This window comes from Diadema setosum, chromosome 5 (assembly GCF_964275005.1).
Source record: "Diadema setosum chromosome 5, eeDiaSeto1, whole genome shotgun sequence".
Lineage (NCBI taxonomy): Eukaryota > Metazoa > Echinodermata > Echinoidea > Diadematoida > Diadematidae > Diadema > Diadema setosum.
Window position 1 is genome coordinate 11,281,531 of NC_092689.1, and position 17,079 is coordinate 11,298,609.

The following is a 17,079-nucleotide window of genomic DNA, read 5'->3' on the forward strand; positions in this document are numbered from 1 at the left end:
TTAGAATATGATATTAGAAGAATTCATGAGCGAGTTTGGGAGCCTTTCAACCGGTTAGAGCGCAATCTAGAGTCAGTGATATTGTGATATGAAAAATAATATGGTTTTCATTAAAAAAAAACTGGGCCAGTGACCTTTACCATTATCAGCCTCTGGCTCTGAGAACTGAATAATGACAATAAAAAGTAAAGGCTAATCGGGAGACTGTTTTGCCAGTAAACCTGAGCGAGTGATAGTGCCTATCCATTGTAACATTGATGTGTTTCAATGCATAATGTAATATAATGTAGTGGGGCCCTGACTATGTGCACTGCATACTTCACTTGGGTTTCCAAACATCATGCACTACTCACAAATGTTTTGCTTGATATCATTGTGTATCAGCTTTGTAAAATCTTCTTGATGTTGTTTTTGATGGTAGATTTAAAAAAAAAATGAATTTGATCAATTTGAAACACATATTTTCATAACTACCTAACTATCAACTTAACATGCTGTCATGAGATTCTAAAGATTAAAGATTGAATATTAAAGAGATGAATCAATAATCACTGTGCATTCAATTTTACGGTGACAATCCTTAGATACACTGGATTGTGGGTGGTTGTTGAAAACTTAGAATAGGTTTTAGAGTCTGAATTTAAGAATAACCACTCCTTACCAGATCATGCACCACGCGCTGTCCATGCGCCGCGATACACCGTGGGACCTTTTTTGTGCGTTTTGATTGGTGCGTTGGATGTGACGAAAATGGTAATCTCGACGTACCTGGCTCATAATTGGTCACAGGGAGCCGCATTATTAGCATATTAATGAGCTTGATTCAGCAATGTCGCCTCGCGCGCCGGTGATAGAGAAGTCCGTGTGTAATGCACACACGTGAGCTTTTACCAGCATGTTTTTCAAATTACATGTACTACACACTACTACTACTACTACGATAGATGCACACACTGATGAGATTCGTTGAGAAGGTCTCTCTCACATATAGTGAGCGTTGGTGAGTTTTCTCGCGACACAAGCGCAGCAAGCTGTAGTATGTTGCACTTTTGCTGATAAACATACCGGTATTTCATTGTTGTTCAAGGTCCATAGTCTGTTATCTACAAGAGTGTCTTCAAGTTTACACTGTTAAAACTAGCTCTTCTAGACGGCATAGGCTACAGGTGAGTACGTTAATGATTTTAAGCGGATCTAAACGTTTTGTTCTTTACCGTTAAATTGCCGCCCATATGCCCGTATAAATTTAGCGCTCGTGCGTACATCCGGTATAACTATAACAGTACGCCGGCCGGCCAAATGTTGGCTTCAATTTTTGCCTTTTGTTAGTCCTTATATTTTGTTTACTTTATCGGTAAAACAACTAGCGTAGTGTGCTTGGTCTTCTTTTCATCGCAAAATGAACAATTAGTCCGAGTTTCCTTTCTACCCTTGTCGGGACGGATTGATTTTCAAGTGCGGTTCCAGTATTATGACTCGACATTGACCGACAAGTAAAATTTTATGTCTAATTCCGCAAAAAATTTCTCATACATAGTAATGACATTTGCTGGGTCAGTTTTTCGTTTCTAAACTGACCCAGCCAATGTCGTTATTATAAATGAGAAGTTTTTCGCGGAATTAGACATACTTGTCGGTCAAAACTCGACATAGCCAGGATTGTTCGCGTGTTTTTCGGCATCGATATGCGATATAGGCCTACTGAGAATATGGGCGGGCGGGTGGGCGCGGGAGCGAGATGCTACTGCCTGGTAATTTGGTACTATGTATGCAATATGGGAGCACATGTGCTGACTGCTGTGCTGTGCCTGTGGCGCAGCGGACCAAGTATCCCCATCAGTAGATTATTAGCTGGCATTTACCAGCAATTTCTACATTTATAATGGTCGAGCTGCAAATTAATCAACTTGTGTGTCTGTAAATTTAATACAGCATATTGTTGTAAATGTGACAATTAAATAGATCCCCACCCCCAGCCTCATGACACACATCTCGAGTTCATCCCATGCCATGCATAGCTTCGTATAATCAGAATTAGAGATGAAGTATTGATTCATTCAATATCTTCAAGCAAAAATATTTGTGTGATCTTAATATTTTCACGCTAGGTTCATGTTGCATGAAATCAAATGTGTAAAAAATTCCTTACTACATGCAGACCCTACATAATACATGTGCATCATCAGGAATCTATGCTAATTTGTTTCTGTGGTGGCCTGTTTTGGCCACTAAGATTTTTTAATTTGAAATTTTGGCGGCCATAAAAAGAAATGTATTGGCCCAAAATAAACGGAAATATAAGAATTCATTTTGAATTTTAGCTACATGTACCTGATCGTGCCACCGAGAGCTCAATAGTCTGTATGGAAATTTGGTGACCTGGCATAAATTTAGTTGCCTATGGCACTAAACAACTGCTAAAATGTTGAGCCCTGTGGCTGCCACGAAAATTTCCTCATTAAAATACAATATAACATGTACATAACATATTAAAAACACAATACACTCTAAAACAGTGATGCACTATTCTTGCCACAATTTAGTTGAGTAAAAATTGGCCATAGCAACACAGCTGACTACACTGGTACTAAGGTGGATGTGTCACCTGTGGACCTGTACTCTTCACCATGGTACAGTCCAGACAAGACAGAAAACTGAAGTCTCATTCCTCTATCTAGTTATTACATCCAAAACATAACTACCAAGGAGTTCAGGTCTGTAGTTAACTATACACAGCACAGTCGCTGTACATGGTACGTCGCGACAGGGCTGTACGCGCGCGACCACCAATCACTAGGAGAGGCGACGTAATCGTACACGATAGCTTTGACTTTTGATACTTACGATCATTTTTGTCACCTCAAACTCATCGAGTATACTCTTCAATATTTACTCTACATCTGATGCTATATATATTCAAATGTACGTAATGAAACTTACCGAAATTGATCATCATATCCAGCATGTCCACACGGTACACAATCTTTCAAGCCAGGCCTAACTAATACGCTTGAACACAGCACAGTCGCTGTACATGGTACGTCGACGTACCATGGAATTGCGCCAGAAAGTGTCATTTTATTTGTTCCACGGACTTATCGCAAGTGGTCTCCATGGACCCAGTGTGGCGAACTATTCTTCTGTAATAGAAACATGCATTTAACGTGAGTAAAGTATTCTGTTTAAAGGAGAAAAGTATACATGTTCCTAAGTTTTGTAGTTGTGTTGAGGTTCCTCACTTCGAGGCTGCATGCCGTGCGTGTCAGACGCTGTTTTCGCATAGCGTAACAGTGTCTGGTCGGGCTAGTCTGTAGTAAACTCCTTCATTATATAATCAATGTTGACATCATCACCTGTTTAATGTTTTATACTAACTGGCCACAGATTAATGTGTGGACTCAGAGCAAACAGCCAAGCCTATTGATTCATTCCTCTATCATCAAGACAAAGCCATGCATGACTAATTTGTATATCATCACCCGTCATGTATTTGGCACCGATTCTGCCCATATAGTAGCTTTAGTTTGCACATTCTGGGAGGTGTACTTCAAAACTCTTGCACAAGCCTGACTCTTCTTGCCATTGCGTCATGCAGCTGAAACTGATGTGGTCAGCCAATAAGTTTTTCATTGAACGTGTGGAAGGATTCGTATAATGTAGCCACAGTCCTGAACCCATGCCAGTTAAATATTTTTTCCCCATTTTTTTTCCTTCACCTGAGGAAATATGCTAAGGATATGCATTATTAAGCATTATACACTCCCTCTTTTTTTTTTTCTCCAAAGGATGTAGCAGGTGCACAACATACATCATAGCTTTATAGCCTGACCTCAACAATGTCACAGAAATAGGATGGGTGAGGGGTGGAGGGTAGTGTTGAGAAAGGCTAAAAACCACTCTGAGTGTGAGAGCAGCAAAGCGCTGTATTGGCAGTTTTGGCTGTTTGGCCGCAGATCTCTAAGCAAGAGCTGCTCAAACCTCAAACATGCTAGTCACACGCCCAACAAATGTGAGGATAGCTTCCTGCTTCCTGTTCAGTGTGTTTAATGTGCTTCTCTCTTATCGTCCAAAAAAAGGAGAAAATTAACAGATTATGAAAGGAGAATATCAATGTGTTATAGCAAACTGGTACATGGTATCAAAATATTCATTACTTAATCTTTGCTGACACATTTTCAATTTACAAATATTTCCAAATTTTTATCACATGAAAAGAATGATGATTTCCGATGCCATGTTTCTATGATACAAAATGTTCCCACACACATTTCAGAACGAAGCTATTATAGAGAATTTTGAACCTGAACCTTTCCCTGGAAGAGCATGTTACATGCATGATAACTTGCAGCTTACACTTTATCTTTTTTCTTGTTTGACTATTACTGGTCAGTGTCGTTGGAATGTGCAGCATTTACAGTTTGATAGAGCATGGACCCTACATAGGGTCCATGGTTATAGACTTATAGTAAGGGGGAGGCCATTAGCCATTATGGGAAATGATGGTAGTTTCTGTGCTGCATTGAATTCTTCATCACTTGATAAGACTAGGAAAAAAGAAAAGAGGTGTGTCTGCGCAAATGTCAAAAGTAGCTATGTGCACCAATTCCCGCTGTAAAACTTCTGTTTTGCAGGTTGAATTTTGAATGGATATCAGTGCTTTCTACCAGGCACTTGTGACATTGTGACAATCTGTGTGGTTGTTTCTACAAAGTCCTGATTGTGCAGCGGCTGAGCACAATTACATAATCAATAATGCCATTTATGTTCCAGTGTGTCTACTGTGTGTGTATGTTTGTGTGTGTGTGTTTGTGTGTGTGGGTATCTGTGTCTATGTCTTATACACTTTGAAAACATGATCTTCTAGTGCATCAGTGAGCAGGTGTGTTTTGGCTGCAAAACTTGCCAACGAGCATGATCTTCAAATGCATCAGTGAGCAGTGTTTTGGCTGCAAAACTTGCCAACGAGCATGATCTTCAAATACATCAGTGAGCAGGTGTGTTTTGGCTGCAGAATACCAGGGGTGGGATCGTGACAAAAGGAATTACTGAAGCGAGCAGACCTGCCCTCATACATGGGGTTTCTTTTTTTCCCCTTCCTCCATTCAGTCAACTCACCTAGAGACGGTCTATTATTGATCAGTTGCTATTAGTAAACAACTGTGCTCACTTTTGTCTGTTTCTGCCTCTCGCGCTCTGGCCATTTGCAGATATCACGCAGTCTGGTGTCGCATCGCTCCTACAGAAGGCAGGCGTGACTATTGCTCTTTCCTCTTCGATCCCACCTTGCCTTCTTCGTTCCGGACAGGACACATTTGATTTGATTTTTTGGATTTCTGGACACTGACGTTGTTCTCCGAGGAACAGTTTATAAAAGGAATGGGTGACATTCGGTGAGTTTCTTGTCTCTTCAAGATCTGCAGTACCTTCAATAGATGTCTCATGATAGTTTTTAGAGCATGGAATTATGTTTCTATGTATATTACAAACATGTATGTATTAACAACTATATGTATGACTATCTATTGAAAGAATGTGCTTTCAACCCTACGTATAATGGACTGCAGTAAAACTATGTTAACTGTGGTAATTAATTGTCCACTCTTTTTTTTTTAAAGTATTTTTCATTCTTTATACTTACGGTGAGGCTTTGGTACAATTGTACATGATGCACACATACACTTGTACTTGTCTGTATTCAAAACTTGTCTTTTCATGTGCTGATCAAGATGATAATGTCAATTTGTGGAATATTGTGGCAAACATTTTACCAGCATTTAACAGCAGTAAAGAGTAAAAAAAAGTCTCTCATTCTTTCAAAAGGTGTGACATTTTTTCTTTTTGAACCTCATATCAAGACTCTCTGTGGAATACAAGTACTCCTTCATTGTTGACACTGTTGAAGTGAACAGTTGGTCCAATCACGCACTTTCAGACCAGACTAGGATAAGAGGGGATGTTTTTAAAAAAAACTGGTAACACTTGAACCAATGTAGGGGAGTGAATTTTACATAGTTAATATTTTCATTGGGAAAGTAATTGAAGCTCTATACCAGGGCTCGACACTAACGGTGGCCCGAGGCCACCAAAATTTCGGAAATGAAGAATGGGGTAGCCTGATCGGGCCATCAAAAAAGGTCGGATGGATAGGAAGTTAGTGTGGAGCCCTGTCTATACTATACTGTAGGTCCATGTGTTGTACTTCATGTCATATCCCATCACATTTGTGTATTTCATGTGGCCAATAGCTGCAAGGATCCAAAAGACAAGAAAGAATCATCGTATGTAGACAGGTACTTTGAGAAGTTGATGTTTAAGTCATTCAAATTTCCCCTTGTGGCATGCTTATTTAATTCTTTGCACATTGTGTTGATCATCTAATTCTGGTTTGCACCAGCATTACCTCCCTTTACATACCCTACAATATAGTAAGGGTTGTGTGTCTAAACTGTGTTTTTGCATTTTGTTAGTTTTGCAAAGTGTAGTTGTGCTTAATGTGTTTTGCCGCAATTAGACATCACAGTTTTGCACTGTTTCAGATTGCAAGAAACTTCTTGTGATATTTGTTTGTTATTTATAAACTGAGTTCAACTCTGTATAGCAACATCAATTATATTGAGTGTGAACAGGAGGCTGTTGAAAGATTTGTTACTTGTGAGGATAAAAAGCATTTGTGAGATGTACATGTATGCACAGTTTAATCACTTGATGAGATGGGGGAGATGGGGGATTTTTAAGACTTTGTTCATAATAGAAGAACAATGTGCAACTTATGCATAAATGCCAGTTACAATGTACATGTCATCTGACAGAAACTGGATACAACAAATATATTTTTAGTTTGTGGTTGGGTTTAAAATGGAATACGTGGGAAGTTTTAAATTCATTTTATTTTAATCATCACCCAGAGTAATTCTATTTGAAACATATAGTTACTTTTTGCTTTGCAACTGTAATCAAATGCAATCTTAAGAGATTTGGAGAGATTTGATTTCAGGAAACTTAGGTACTGTACAATAGTATGTAGTCAGCTAGGTTTTGTACCAGACTTTATATCGGACGCAAAAAAGTGAATATACATTGTAGTATATGTGTAGAGCATAATACAATTGTATGTGTGTGTGCTTGTGTGTGTGTGTGTGTGTTTGCTTTAAGGTATTGTACAGTGTTACCCTTTCTGTCACAAATTTGTTGTAGAAAAAGCAAATATCCTGTAATTATTGGTTTTATGATTGTTTTGTTATTGAACTATTTGAAAAATAAAAATCTCTTAAAACAAAGACACACAAAAAATGTACGTTAGTGTGTACATCGGCACACAATTCATGATACCTACAAAGTATTACATGGTAGGCAGGTATCATATACTTGATGGTCGATGGCAGCTTTCACTGCTGAAAGACATGAAATTGTCACAGGAACAAATCAAAAATAAGTAGTAGACATATAAATAAAAAAAAAATAAATAAGTAGTAGAGATTGCATGCCCCGAACCTGCGCTGAGGTTTATGTTAATGAGGTGGGGAGAGTCGTTAGACTGCTGTAGTTGTATTCAAGTGTGCAATGCTCTGGAAAATGTCTGTATTCCTCCCGCTATCCCCTGCAGTCCTTGAATTTGTAATCTAACCTTTACGTGTGCTGTGGACAATGTAAACAAGCTTTTCAAATTGTGATAGATTCGTGGGATGGGTAGCTCCGAGATGTACAAATTGTACGAGATACAATGCAGTGTAGTGCTCTACAGCAGTCAACTCTTTTTTGACATCAATTTAAAGGGAAATTTCAGCATGATATTATGTTGCTTTGCATGAAAATTGAAAAATCAGAAGAAAAATCACTGAAATTTTATATGTATATATATATATATATATTTATTTATTTATTTATTTTTTTTTTTTTGGGGGGGGGGGGGGACAAAATCAGACCGAGAGACTGTAAGAATATTGACAACTCTTGTGTGATGTAGGTGTTGAGCAGCTTTTCATTCAAATTGTGTCTACAAAAAAAAATTAACCAATTTTTATTTTCTCTTGAGAATATCTTTCTTCAGAGCTGTTCTTGGTGTACTTTTACAAGTGTAGCTGCAATATACCACTAGAGTAATACATTTTGCATACATGTCCTCAGTGGATAAGTTCAGGGGGAATGTGCATAATGCAGTTAATTGTGTTTACAGGGTTGCAAACAGTTTTTGTAGCTCCCTTGTGATGCTTGTGTATGAATAGCCTGGCCTGGGTCTCTAATAATTTGAGAGTTGATCATTTTGATTTAAGAAATCATGAGTTTGTTTACACACACATTCTTTTCTTTTTCCTCCATTTTTTTTTTTTTTGCTTTGATTACGATTTCATTTGCTGCTTTAGTTTCCTGTGAATGTTTGAATAAACAAAATGAATGTACAAATCATAATATACACGTTTACACACACACACACACACGCACACACACACACACACACATACACACACCAGAAGAGAAAGCTATCTCTTCTCACATGATGCAAGTCATTTGATCAAAATTCCCATTTCAAAGTCTTACTTAATGTCAACATTTGAGATAACTTACAATGACTCGCACAGACAGTCGTGCAATGCCTTGTATCAGTGATATATCTTGCCAGGGTGTTGTGTGCACACTCGTAGTATGGGGCATGAATATTTGTGGTCAACAATGCTGACTATTTTTGCAAAAATGCTTGCATGCAGTACTGTAGTCAATCTGTACCCATTTATTGCTTTACATGTTTGTTTTTTTTCTCAACATAAACAGTAATTCACTAACAGAGAAAGATCAATCTTTTTCCCTTTCCTTGTACATTGTACATGTTCCCTCTGTGATTTTGAGAGTGAAGAGCCTTAAAATTTATTTCCCTTGACAGTCTGCCTGCTAAAATCATTAATGGTGGCGTAGCTGGGGTTGCCGGAGTAACCTGTACCTTCCCAATCGATCTTGTCAAGACGAGACTGCAAAATCAACAGATCATTGATGGCAAGCGCATGTACAATAACTTGTAAGTATCTTGATTTGTTTCGACTTTTTCATTCATTTCTGAGATTTGTTTCCTTAATGTTGCGAAATGATATATCATTATCCGAGGCAGGATCATTTTTGAGAACTCTGGTCTCTTGTTGAAGAATATTATTAAAAAAAAAGAAGAGAGAGATATCGATAGGTATCTTTTACAGGCAGAAAAAAAAGGAGGGGTGGTTATCATTATCATCCTTAGCTAAAGTCCTGAACTTTGATGTTGTATTTAAAGCAATTTCCAAATATGCTGTCTGAAGTGCCATTGTGACAAAAATGTTGATTATTACTTTATTTTCTGTGTCTTTTGTATAGATTCCACTGTTTTGTAAAGACAACAAAAGCTGAAGGTCTTCGTGGATTATACAAAGGTGAGCAATGTGATTTGTAATTAATTTGAGTCTGCATTAATCATACTCCATGGGTCATTGACCACCTGATATAGAATGATGTAATAGTTTCATCACAATGGATTTGCATACAAAAAAATGATGTGGCAAACACATTTTGCCTGCTTCAAATGATATACTTGTTTGTCCATGTGGTAATCTGATAAGGGGAAAAAGCAAAAGGGAACAATCTTTTATCTCGACTTGCTTCTGGAACAAGTTTCATTTATCACTGGCCTTTGCTCATTTTTGATATGATACAATGGATTTGGAGTGATATGCAGTTTGTATCTCGTGATGAACTTTATACTACCTCATTATTGCTGACAGTGTGCCTTTTGACTGTGTAATTGAACTGTGATATAATGACCTTTCATATCAGTGATCCACAATGGGGCAGAAACATGTATAAATCTACAGAGAGTATATAAAATGCATGTCCCCCCCCCCAAAAAAAAAAAAGAAAGAAAGAAAGAAAAGAAAAATGTTTCTTGCATTTCAATGGCCACTGTGCATCAATAATATTTTTAAAGCTGAGTTGAATTTCATCATTTGCAAATAAGTTCAAAAAAATTGTTGGAATACATCACAGGTTGCAATCAAAAGTGCACTTGATCCTACTTGAGCGGAAGTGATATATCAGGGAATTAATATTCTGATGAATGAGGTTGCACTTAAAATGTGGATCAGATGGGGGAGGGGGGTTAAGTGACGCGTAACTATTGATTTGTATCCGCTGCGCTGCCAGCATGACGTCAATCCATGTTTGGTCAACTGTTCTTAGTACGCAAATAGCAAATGCCTCCGTGCGTATAATGGTCACTGTGCGGAACTGCCTGAGGGCGTATACTGCGGAGGAGCTGAATAGTAGCGTGCTCTGAATAAGGCCATTTATAATGCAGGGTGCTGCCTGCATAAGTAGTACATAATACATGGACCAGCCAGTAGTAGTATGCAATACATTGGGCCAACCTGCCCACGTATTGATGATTGTGCTATAAACCAATTACTGCATCATTTGGGAGATGAGGGTATTCATTGATGAAGAATGTTTACATGCACGTGTGCAAATTACTCCCTTGCATAAATGGGCCTACATAGCTATAAATAACTAAGAAGGTGCTTTTGAATTGCCAAGGTTAAAGATGGCTAGGGATATCAAATATTAGGATTTTATTACCAAAAGAAAAGATTAAAATCCGGACTTGTGCAGTTTCATTTTGTGAGCACTTTAATTCTTTTATTACTTCCATAAAAAAAAAAAAAAAAATCAAACAAGAAAACTGGCTCCCACTACTCATAAAGTATACAGTATCATGTATCTTTATGCCTCTGTTCCAAAGGGTACTTGGATGCATTGTTATTATTTATTTTTTTTTTTGCCATGTATTTATTGTACTGTGTGCCCTATGTGTAGTTGTTTTCCTCAATACAAAAAGGCTTTCCCAGGTATCTAATTGCATCTAATATAATTTCATTTCCTCTCTTTGATAGGTTATGCTGTCAATGCCACTTTAATCTCTCCCGAGAAGGCGATCAAGCTAGTTGGAAATGATTTCTTTCGACATCTCCTGCAGTCAGATAGGTATAAAATGAATCATACAATTGCATCACTCATGTGCTGTTAACTTATCAAGTATGTGTAATCCTAATTATTGCATTTTGCCATAGACTTTCATGTACAACATGGACTTTCCAAAAGTCACTTTATTTAATATTATATTAGTATTAATTTATGTAAAGTACACATCGTTTTGTGAAGGGATTTTTCAGGATGGATATTTAATGTTCACTCTGTTGTGCCCAAAAATTTTATCCCAAAATGAACACTTGTGACATGGCCTCATGTTGTTGGATGAACTGTTGGGTATGTGACATTTGCTGTCATTGGAAAAATCATATAAAAACAACAACAACAACAACAACAAGACCACACAAAAGAAACTTTGTGAGATGAGTGTAGACAATTTTGTATTCAGAAGCCTATACTGTAAGTGGTTTAAAGTCATACTGAGTTCCGATGTGAAATAGAGAGATATGCATGTAATTTGTCTGTGTCCTGTCACACTGGATGAAAAGTAGATTTCAGCCTTCTCACTGGATTTATAACTTTGACAAGGGAGCAGTAGGATTGAAATCAGATCATGTAAAAAAAAATTGAGTTGGTGTGGTATAGCTGATATCTATTAATTTGGAATGGGAGTATGTTGTACTGAGATGATGTGTTTTTATTCTTCTATTCAGCCGTGCACTGCCGCTGCATCGAGAGATGTTGGCTGGAGGGGGAGCCGGCTTCTGCCAGGTGATAATTACCACGCCGATGGAGATGCTGAAGATTCAGCTGCAGGATGCAGGCCGAAAAGGTATGAAACTCGTTCGTCGTGCAGTGTGTGTGTGCGGCCATCGTGTTTGAGGTGGGGAGCACCAGTGTGCAAAGGTGGTGTTTGTGCAGCAAGCAATTCGAGCTAGTCGTGTCGGATGATCTAGTCATATAATTTTACCAGTCATATATGTTAACCAGTCTTATGGTATTTGATTACAGCAGAGAGTGATAATGGTTTCAGCATTGCAGTTGTCTGTCGTGTGTAATGTCCCACACGGGCCTAATTGTAATGAATGGAATGTTATTACAAATTAGTAGAGCTAATATTATTTCAGCACATGTGAGCATTGACTATAAATCCACTTACTTGACTGCCTGTGCTTTAAAAATGTAACTGGATAGTGTGTTTTGTTTTGTGTTTTGTTATTGTTTAAATACAAGTGAATAGCAATCTGACGGGAAGTACAGACATGGTGGGAATATGCCATGCTCTAACTGTAAAGCAATCTCGAGCATTATGTCTACGAGATAAATGTCAGCAGCTGTTAAACTAATCAGACTGAATGTCTCATACTGTATCAGTGTGTCCTTATTAATGCTGGGTGGGGTTCCTCATACGTTTCTAGTCAGCCCTGAACTAGTGTTAAGGAAGACAAAATGCCTTTAGGTCAAGTGGAGTTGCAGGCGATGTCTGGTGAGATGACATCTCCAGCCGCCCAAGTGAAGAACCCAACATTTGCAAAGCATTGTGGGTAACCCTCACACAGGAAGAGCCTCTGTGCAGGATGGGGTGCTAGACCCACACACACACCATCTTGCCCAGGGCAAGTGAAATGTACCATAGGGCAAGTACAGTGGATGGTTAGTTGCCTGATAAATATATAGGACACTTTCTCAATTGTTAGTTTGAGCTAGTGAGAAAATCATTGTTTAGAATGCCTTTGTATACAGAGGCTTCAAATGTGATTCATCGGGAAAAGAGTTCAAGATGTATTGAATGTGAGGTGGATTTTGCAATTGAAGCAGTGAATTGAGAAGACTTGGTAGAAGTGTTTCATTCCAATCCAGAAAAGATGTTGATCAATATTCTTATGCAGGTTGTACTGATGTCAACTCTCATGCTATTTCATTCCAGTTCACAAGCTTCAGACCAATGGCGTCAGCTCCATTCCAACCAATGATCTTTCAAGCAAACTCAATCCCGTCCTGGCCCGTTCCTATTCCGCTAATTACAATGCCAGTCCTTCCGCCATGAGCATTGCCCGCGAGCTCTTCAAGAGCCAGGGCTTCTTCGGTCTCTACCGCGGGCTCGGAGCGACGCTGATGCGGGATATTCCATTTTCCATGATCTACTTCCCCCTCTTTGCACATCTCAATGCATTGGTGAGTAAGATGCAGTGACCTTTTTATCAAATTTTGGGATTATGTTTGTTTGGTTTGCGAAAAGTCCATGAAAGCAGATTTCTAAACTTGTTTATGATGTGCTCTCAATGTAGTTTTTGAGGCTGGAAACCAAATTGATCAGACAACTCAATCTTTTAAGACTTGTGACTTTTAGAATCATACTAACCATCTCTGTAATCATTTCATTGCTATGTCTGAATGCAGTGTAATTATCAAGTAATGTACAATGTGTTGAAAAACACTATCTTTTCAACTTAAATGCTACAATGAAGAAATTACGACTCCCAAGAGCTGTGTTGAGATGCATAAAAAAATGGCCATGTGATCATCTCCATTTGTTTCCACTTGCTGTTACAGGGTGTAAACCCCGAGACGGGCAAAGCCAGCTTCCGCCACTCATTCATGGCTGGCTGTGTTGCCGCTACAACAGCTGCAATCTCTGTCAACCCCATTGATGGTGAGTCTATTGTTCTCTGTGACTGCAACAGTCTTGCCTATTCAGAGTAGTCCTTGTATTCTCATGAGTAGTTTGGTCCCAATATGCTGGTTGAATGATAGCAATATGTCCCAGCACAAAATGCATCTATTTCTTCAATGAGACTGGAAAGAAACATTCACAAAGCTTTTTAATTGTTAGTTTTTTGTTTTTTTTTCACTTTAACAAAGCAGATGAAGATTCACCAACAATCAAACTACTAGAAGTTATTAACTTTTTGCTGCTTGCCAATTGAAATAACTGAAAAGTAATGCAGTCTTTTTCCAACTTGACCATCTAAACAATTGTGTTTTCATCTTTCGTTTACCTTTGTCCCTGATTTTCTTTGTTCAGTCATCAAAACTCGACTGCAACTCATTGAGACCGCCCAGGGGGAGGAGACGTACGCTGGGATCCGGGACTGTGCAAGCAAAATCCTGCGAAAGGAGGGTCCGCAGGCATTCTTTAAAGGAGCTTCCTGCCGTTGTCTCGTCATCGCGCCTCTCTTTGGCATCGCCCAGTCGGTCTACTACTTTGGAGTAGGCGAGTTCATCGTCGACAGGTTCCACGAAATTGGTGTGTGAGGAGCAGCAGCTACACACATCGTTTTTTTTTTTTTTTTTAATTTCATGTGTGTCTGTGGTTTACAATACTGAATACAGTATTTCATGGTGCTCTGAAATTGATGTAAGCCATACATTTCATGCTACCTGTGTTCTGGGACCCGTTCTGTCTCGTGTGCCCAAACAAGATTGGGCTGCTCTCTGTTGAGAGCTCGCGTATGATATTGGCCGTGTCGTCAAATTATTTGTCTGTGTGTTGTTGTTGTTGTTTTTTGTCACTTTCAGCTTGATTGTTGCCAAAAGGTTATTCAAGCTCCTCCCTGAGAACTGCTGCAGTGCTGCCAAGCAAAGATGTATCTGTATATTTTGAAGTCTGACATTTAAAACCTTGAGAACTTTGTGAGTGAGGCAGATTCCCAGTTCGGACATTGCTGCCTGAACTCAAAAACACACACGCAGAAAATTACCACCTTGCATCAGAAAATGTGTGTATGTCACTGAAAGCAATAAAACAATGGCCTGTACGCATACCCATTTTAATCATGTTTGTTGCAGAGGGTTTGTAGTCTCGATGAACTAAGTAGGCACAGTGATGCATTAATACTTATTTTGTTGAGTTAGGACATGTTTCAGGAATGGCTCTGTGAGAGCGATGAAATGTCAAACACTCGTAGACAAGAATGTCAATTAGGACTTTAGATGAGAACATGAGGGAGAAATCATAGGACTAGCATAGGAAGCATACTTTGACCAGCAGAGGACTATTTTGTAGGGTAATCCAAGAAAAACCAGCAATAATAAACCTTTTCTTGTCATTCCAAGAGGATGAAAACTCAGTGCAGAGCAGTTATTTTTCATGCTTAATTGCAGTATTAATTGTCCTGCTTCTGTGCCCTGTACTGAAGTTTGCAAGAAACACTATGTTCCTGGTAAGATAATTGTATATGGTGAAATGTCTATGTTGTCATGACTTTGGTATATTAGTTATGGTGTTATTGAGGTACAGATAGCTATGAATATATTTCAATTATAATGGGATACAAGTACTCCTGTGTCTGTGGTCAAATGCCAGTTAGTCAGTTTTAGGGTATAAGCATCTGTCAAATCCCCTTGTGAAATGGAAATTTGTTAAGTGTTGCATATTTGAATTGCTTGTGAATGTACTGCCACTCCCAACAAACAACTGGAAGGTCCTAAACAAACTTGATGTCATTCAACTGCAAGATATGTGCACAACCCCTCTGTGTTCAACTTTCCAGACTAGCTTACCATGCCCTGCCCCAAAACGCAGACACGAGCATCCCTCGTGGTATGCCTGCTAAAAGACATTGTCTTCCCACTCCCCTCAGTTCAGTGTGACCTTGTTCACTGGTGCAAGCCACCCTGAGAACATAGCTCTTTTTTGTTGATTGTAATCTATGTTTTCACATCGAGGGCAGCAGGTGGCGTGCTCCCACTGCACTTTGTCTCCTACAGTGCGCCACGTGTGCACCCTGTCACATGCTCAAGTGGTAGCCCCCCCCCCCCCACACACACACACACACACACACACACACCCAGAGATATGGCCCATTCCTACTTAGGTGATGACAGGAGCAGTGCATTGTGGCAGATACAGCGAGTCTTTTCTTTTTTTTTTTGTAGGGGAGGGGGGTGGTCAGGAGATATAGTGTCCTACAAACTATGAGATTGTACTTTTAATGGCATGATTGCATATTAACTGAAAGGAGAGAAGGGAAGTTGTCGGGGCAAAATAAGACAAGGGAGCATGTCTAGCACCACAGACTGTGGGCAAATTGAAACAATCGCTTTTCTACCTCCATTTACAAGTCCAATCATTTCACCATTGATCATTACACCATAGGAATTGCTCGAGCTTTGTGACATTTGACATCTCAACAGTATTCATGATGGTGGCAAGTTATTCAATGTGAGACATTCATAGCTTTCATGTGGATGAGTGAATTACCACAGATAAGCAGCTGATACTTACATAGACAGGAAAATCTGTCTGTTCAGAGGAGATTTGTAAAATATTTCAACTTTGAAAGATCTCTGATGAGACAGATGGAAGCCTCTGATAGACACTGCTGTGGGGGATGCGTAACCACTGTCCATGTGGATGTAAGGGGCGAAGTACCTCAACCTCTTTGTGTACATCTCATTTACAGTCCCAGATCGGCAAATTTAGATATCTGATAAATACTGTGTGCTCACCAGCTGTTTGAAATATCAAAGATTTGGATGGAATTTTCATGGAAAAAGACACAACTGCCAGATTGTTGGCATGCTAGTTGCACACTGATAACTGATCATTGGGTTATGCATCCATTTTAATTAGCCAATCACATTGGTTTTTGTGGGTAGAGCATCCCCCTACAGTATCGGCTATTAGAGTCTTCAGTCTGAATGGAGAGGGATTCCGTGAAGCCAGATGTAGTCTCCATGGAACCATATCCCCAAAGATCAATACAGACTGATCTTTTTGTCTAATACTTCTACAGCTTGGTGTATATTGAATATATGTATCCATTGCATATTTTACAGGGCTATGCGATGGGCATTTGTATGCAACTCAACAGTATCTATATATCTATCTACCTATTTTCCCTTAAATCTAATGGGGCTTTTTTTTTTTTTTTTTATTGCATGATGGCCAGAATCACATACCAGATATTAAAGTGATTTCATGGTCGGTCACCTGGTGGCATTGTTCGGAATATGGCTATTTCTATACATGAACTTTGCAGCCTTGTGGGTAGAAAACAGACAAATGTTAAGTAGGCTACAAATGCCCTACTGAACAGATAAAATTTTAGAAAACTTAGTCTATACCATGAGAATATCCACTTGAAGTATTCTACAGTAATGCTGACCATTTATGAGCATGCTGCAAAAGAAATG

General features: G+C 38.9%; 1 protein-coding gene across 2 annotated transcripts; it reads left to right on the plus strand.

The window, feature by feature from the left end:
- The first annotated feature begins 5,160 nt into the window (after nt 1-5,160).
- Nucleotides 5,161-15,697, plus strand: LOC140229087 (mitochondrial glutamate carrier 2-like). 2 transcript variants are annotated; one of them, XM_072309349.1, is made up of 9 exons: nt 5,161-5,390; nt 6,246-6,290; nt 8,876-9,007; nt 9,337-9,392; nt 10,905-10,995; nt 11,655-11,773; nt 12,869-13,116; nt 13,495-13,594; nt 13,967-15,697. In XM_072309349.1, exons 1-9 carry the CDS (start codon nt 5,377-5,379, stop codon nt 14,194-14,196), a joined length of 1,035 nt encoding a protein of 344 aa, XP_072165450.1. In that variant the 5' UTR covers nt 5,161-5,376; the 3' UTR covers nt 14,197-15,697. The 2 variants fall into 2 exon arrangements, with proteins under 2 accessions (XP_072165450.1, XP_072165451.1); XM_072309350.1 differs by lacking the exon at nt 6,246-6,290.
- The last annotated feature ends 1,382 nt before the right edge of the window (nt 15,698-17,079 follow it).

What these genes read in the sequence shown, in the direction of transcription:
- LOC140229087 (XM_072309349.1), top strand. An exon ending in TCTTCGTGGATTATACAAAG is followed by an intron (nt 9,393 to 10,904) that starts GTGAGCAATGTG and finishes TCTCTTTGATAG; the next exon opens with GTTATGCTGTCAATGCCACT. An exon ending in CTCTGTCAACCCCATTGATG is followed by an intron (nt 13,595 to 13,966) that starts GTGAGTCTATTG and finishes TTCTTTGTTCAG; the next exon opens with TCATCAAAACTCGACTGCAA.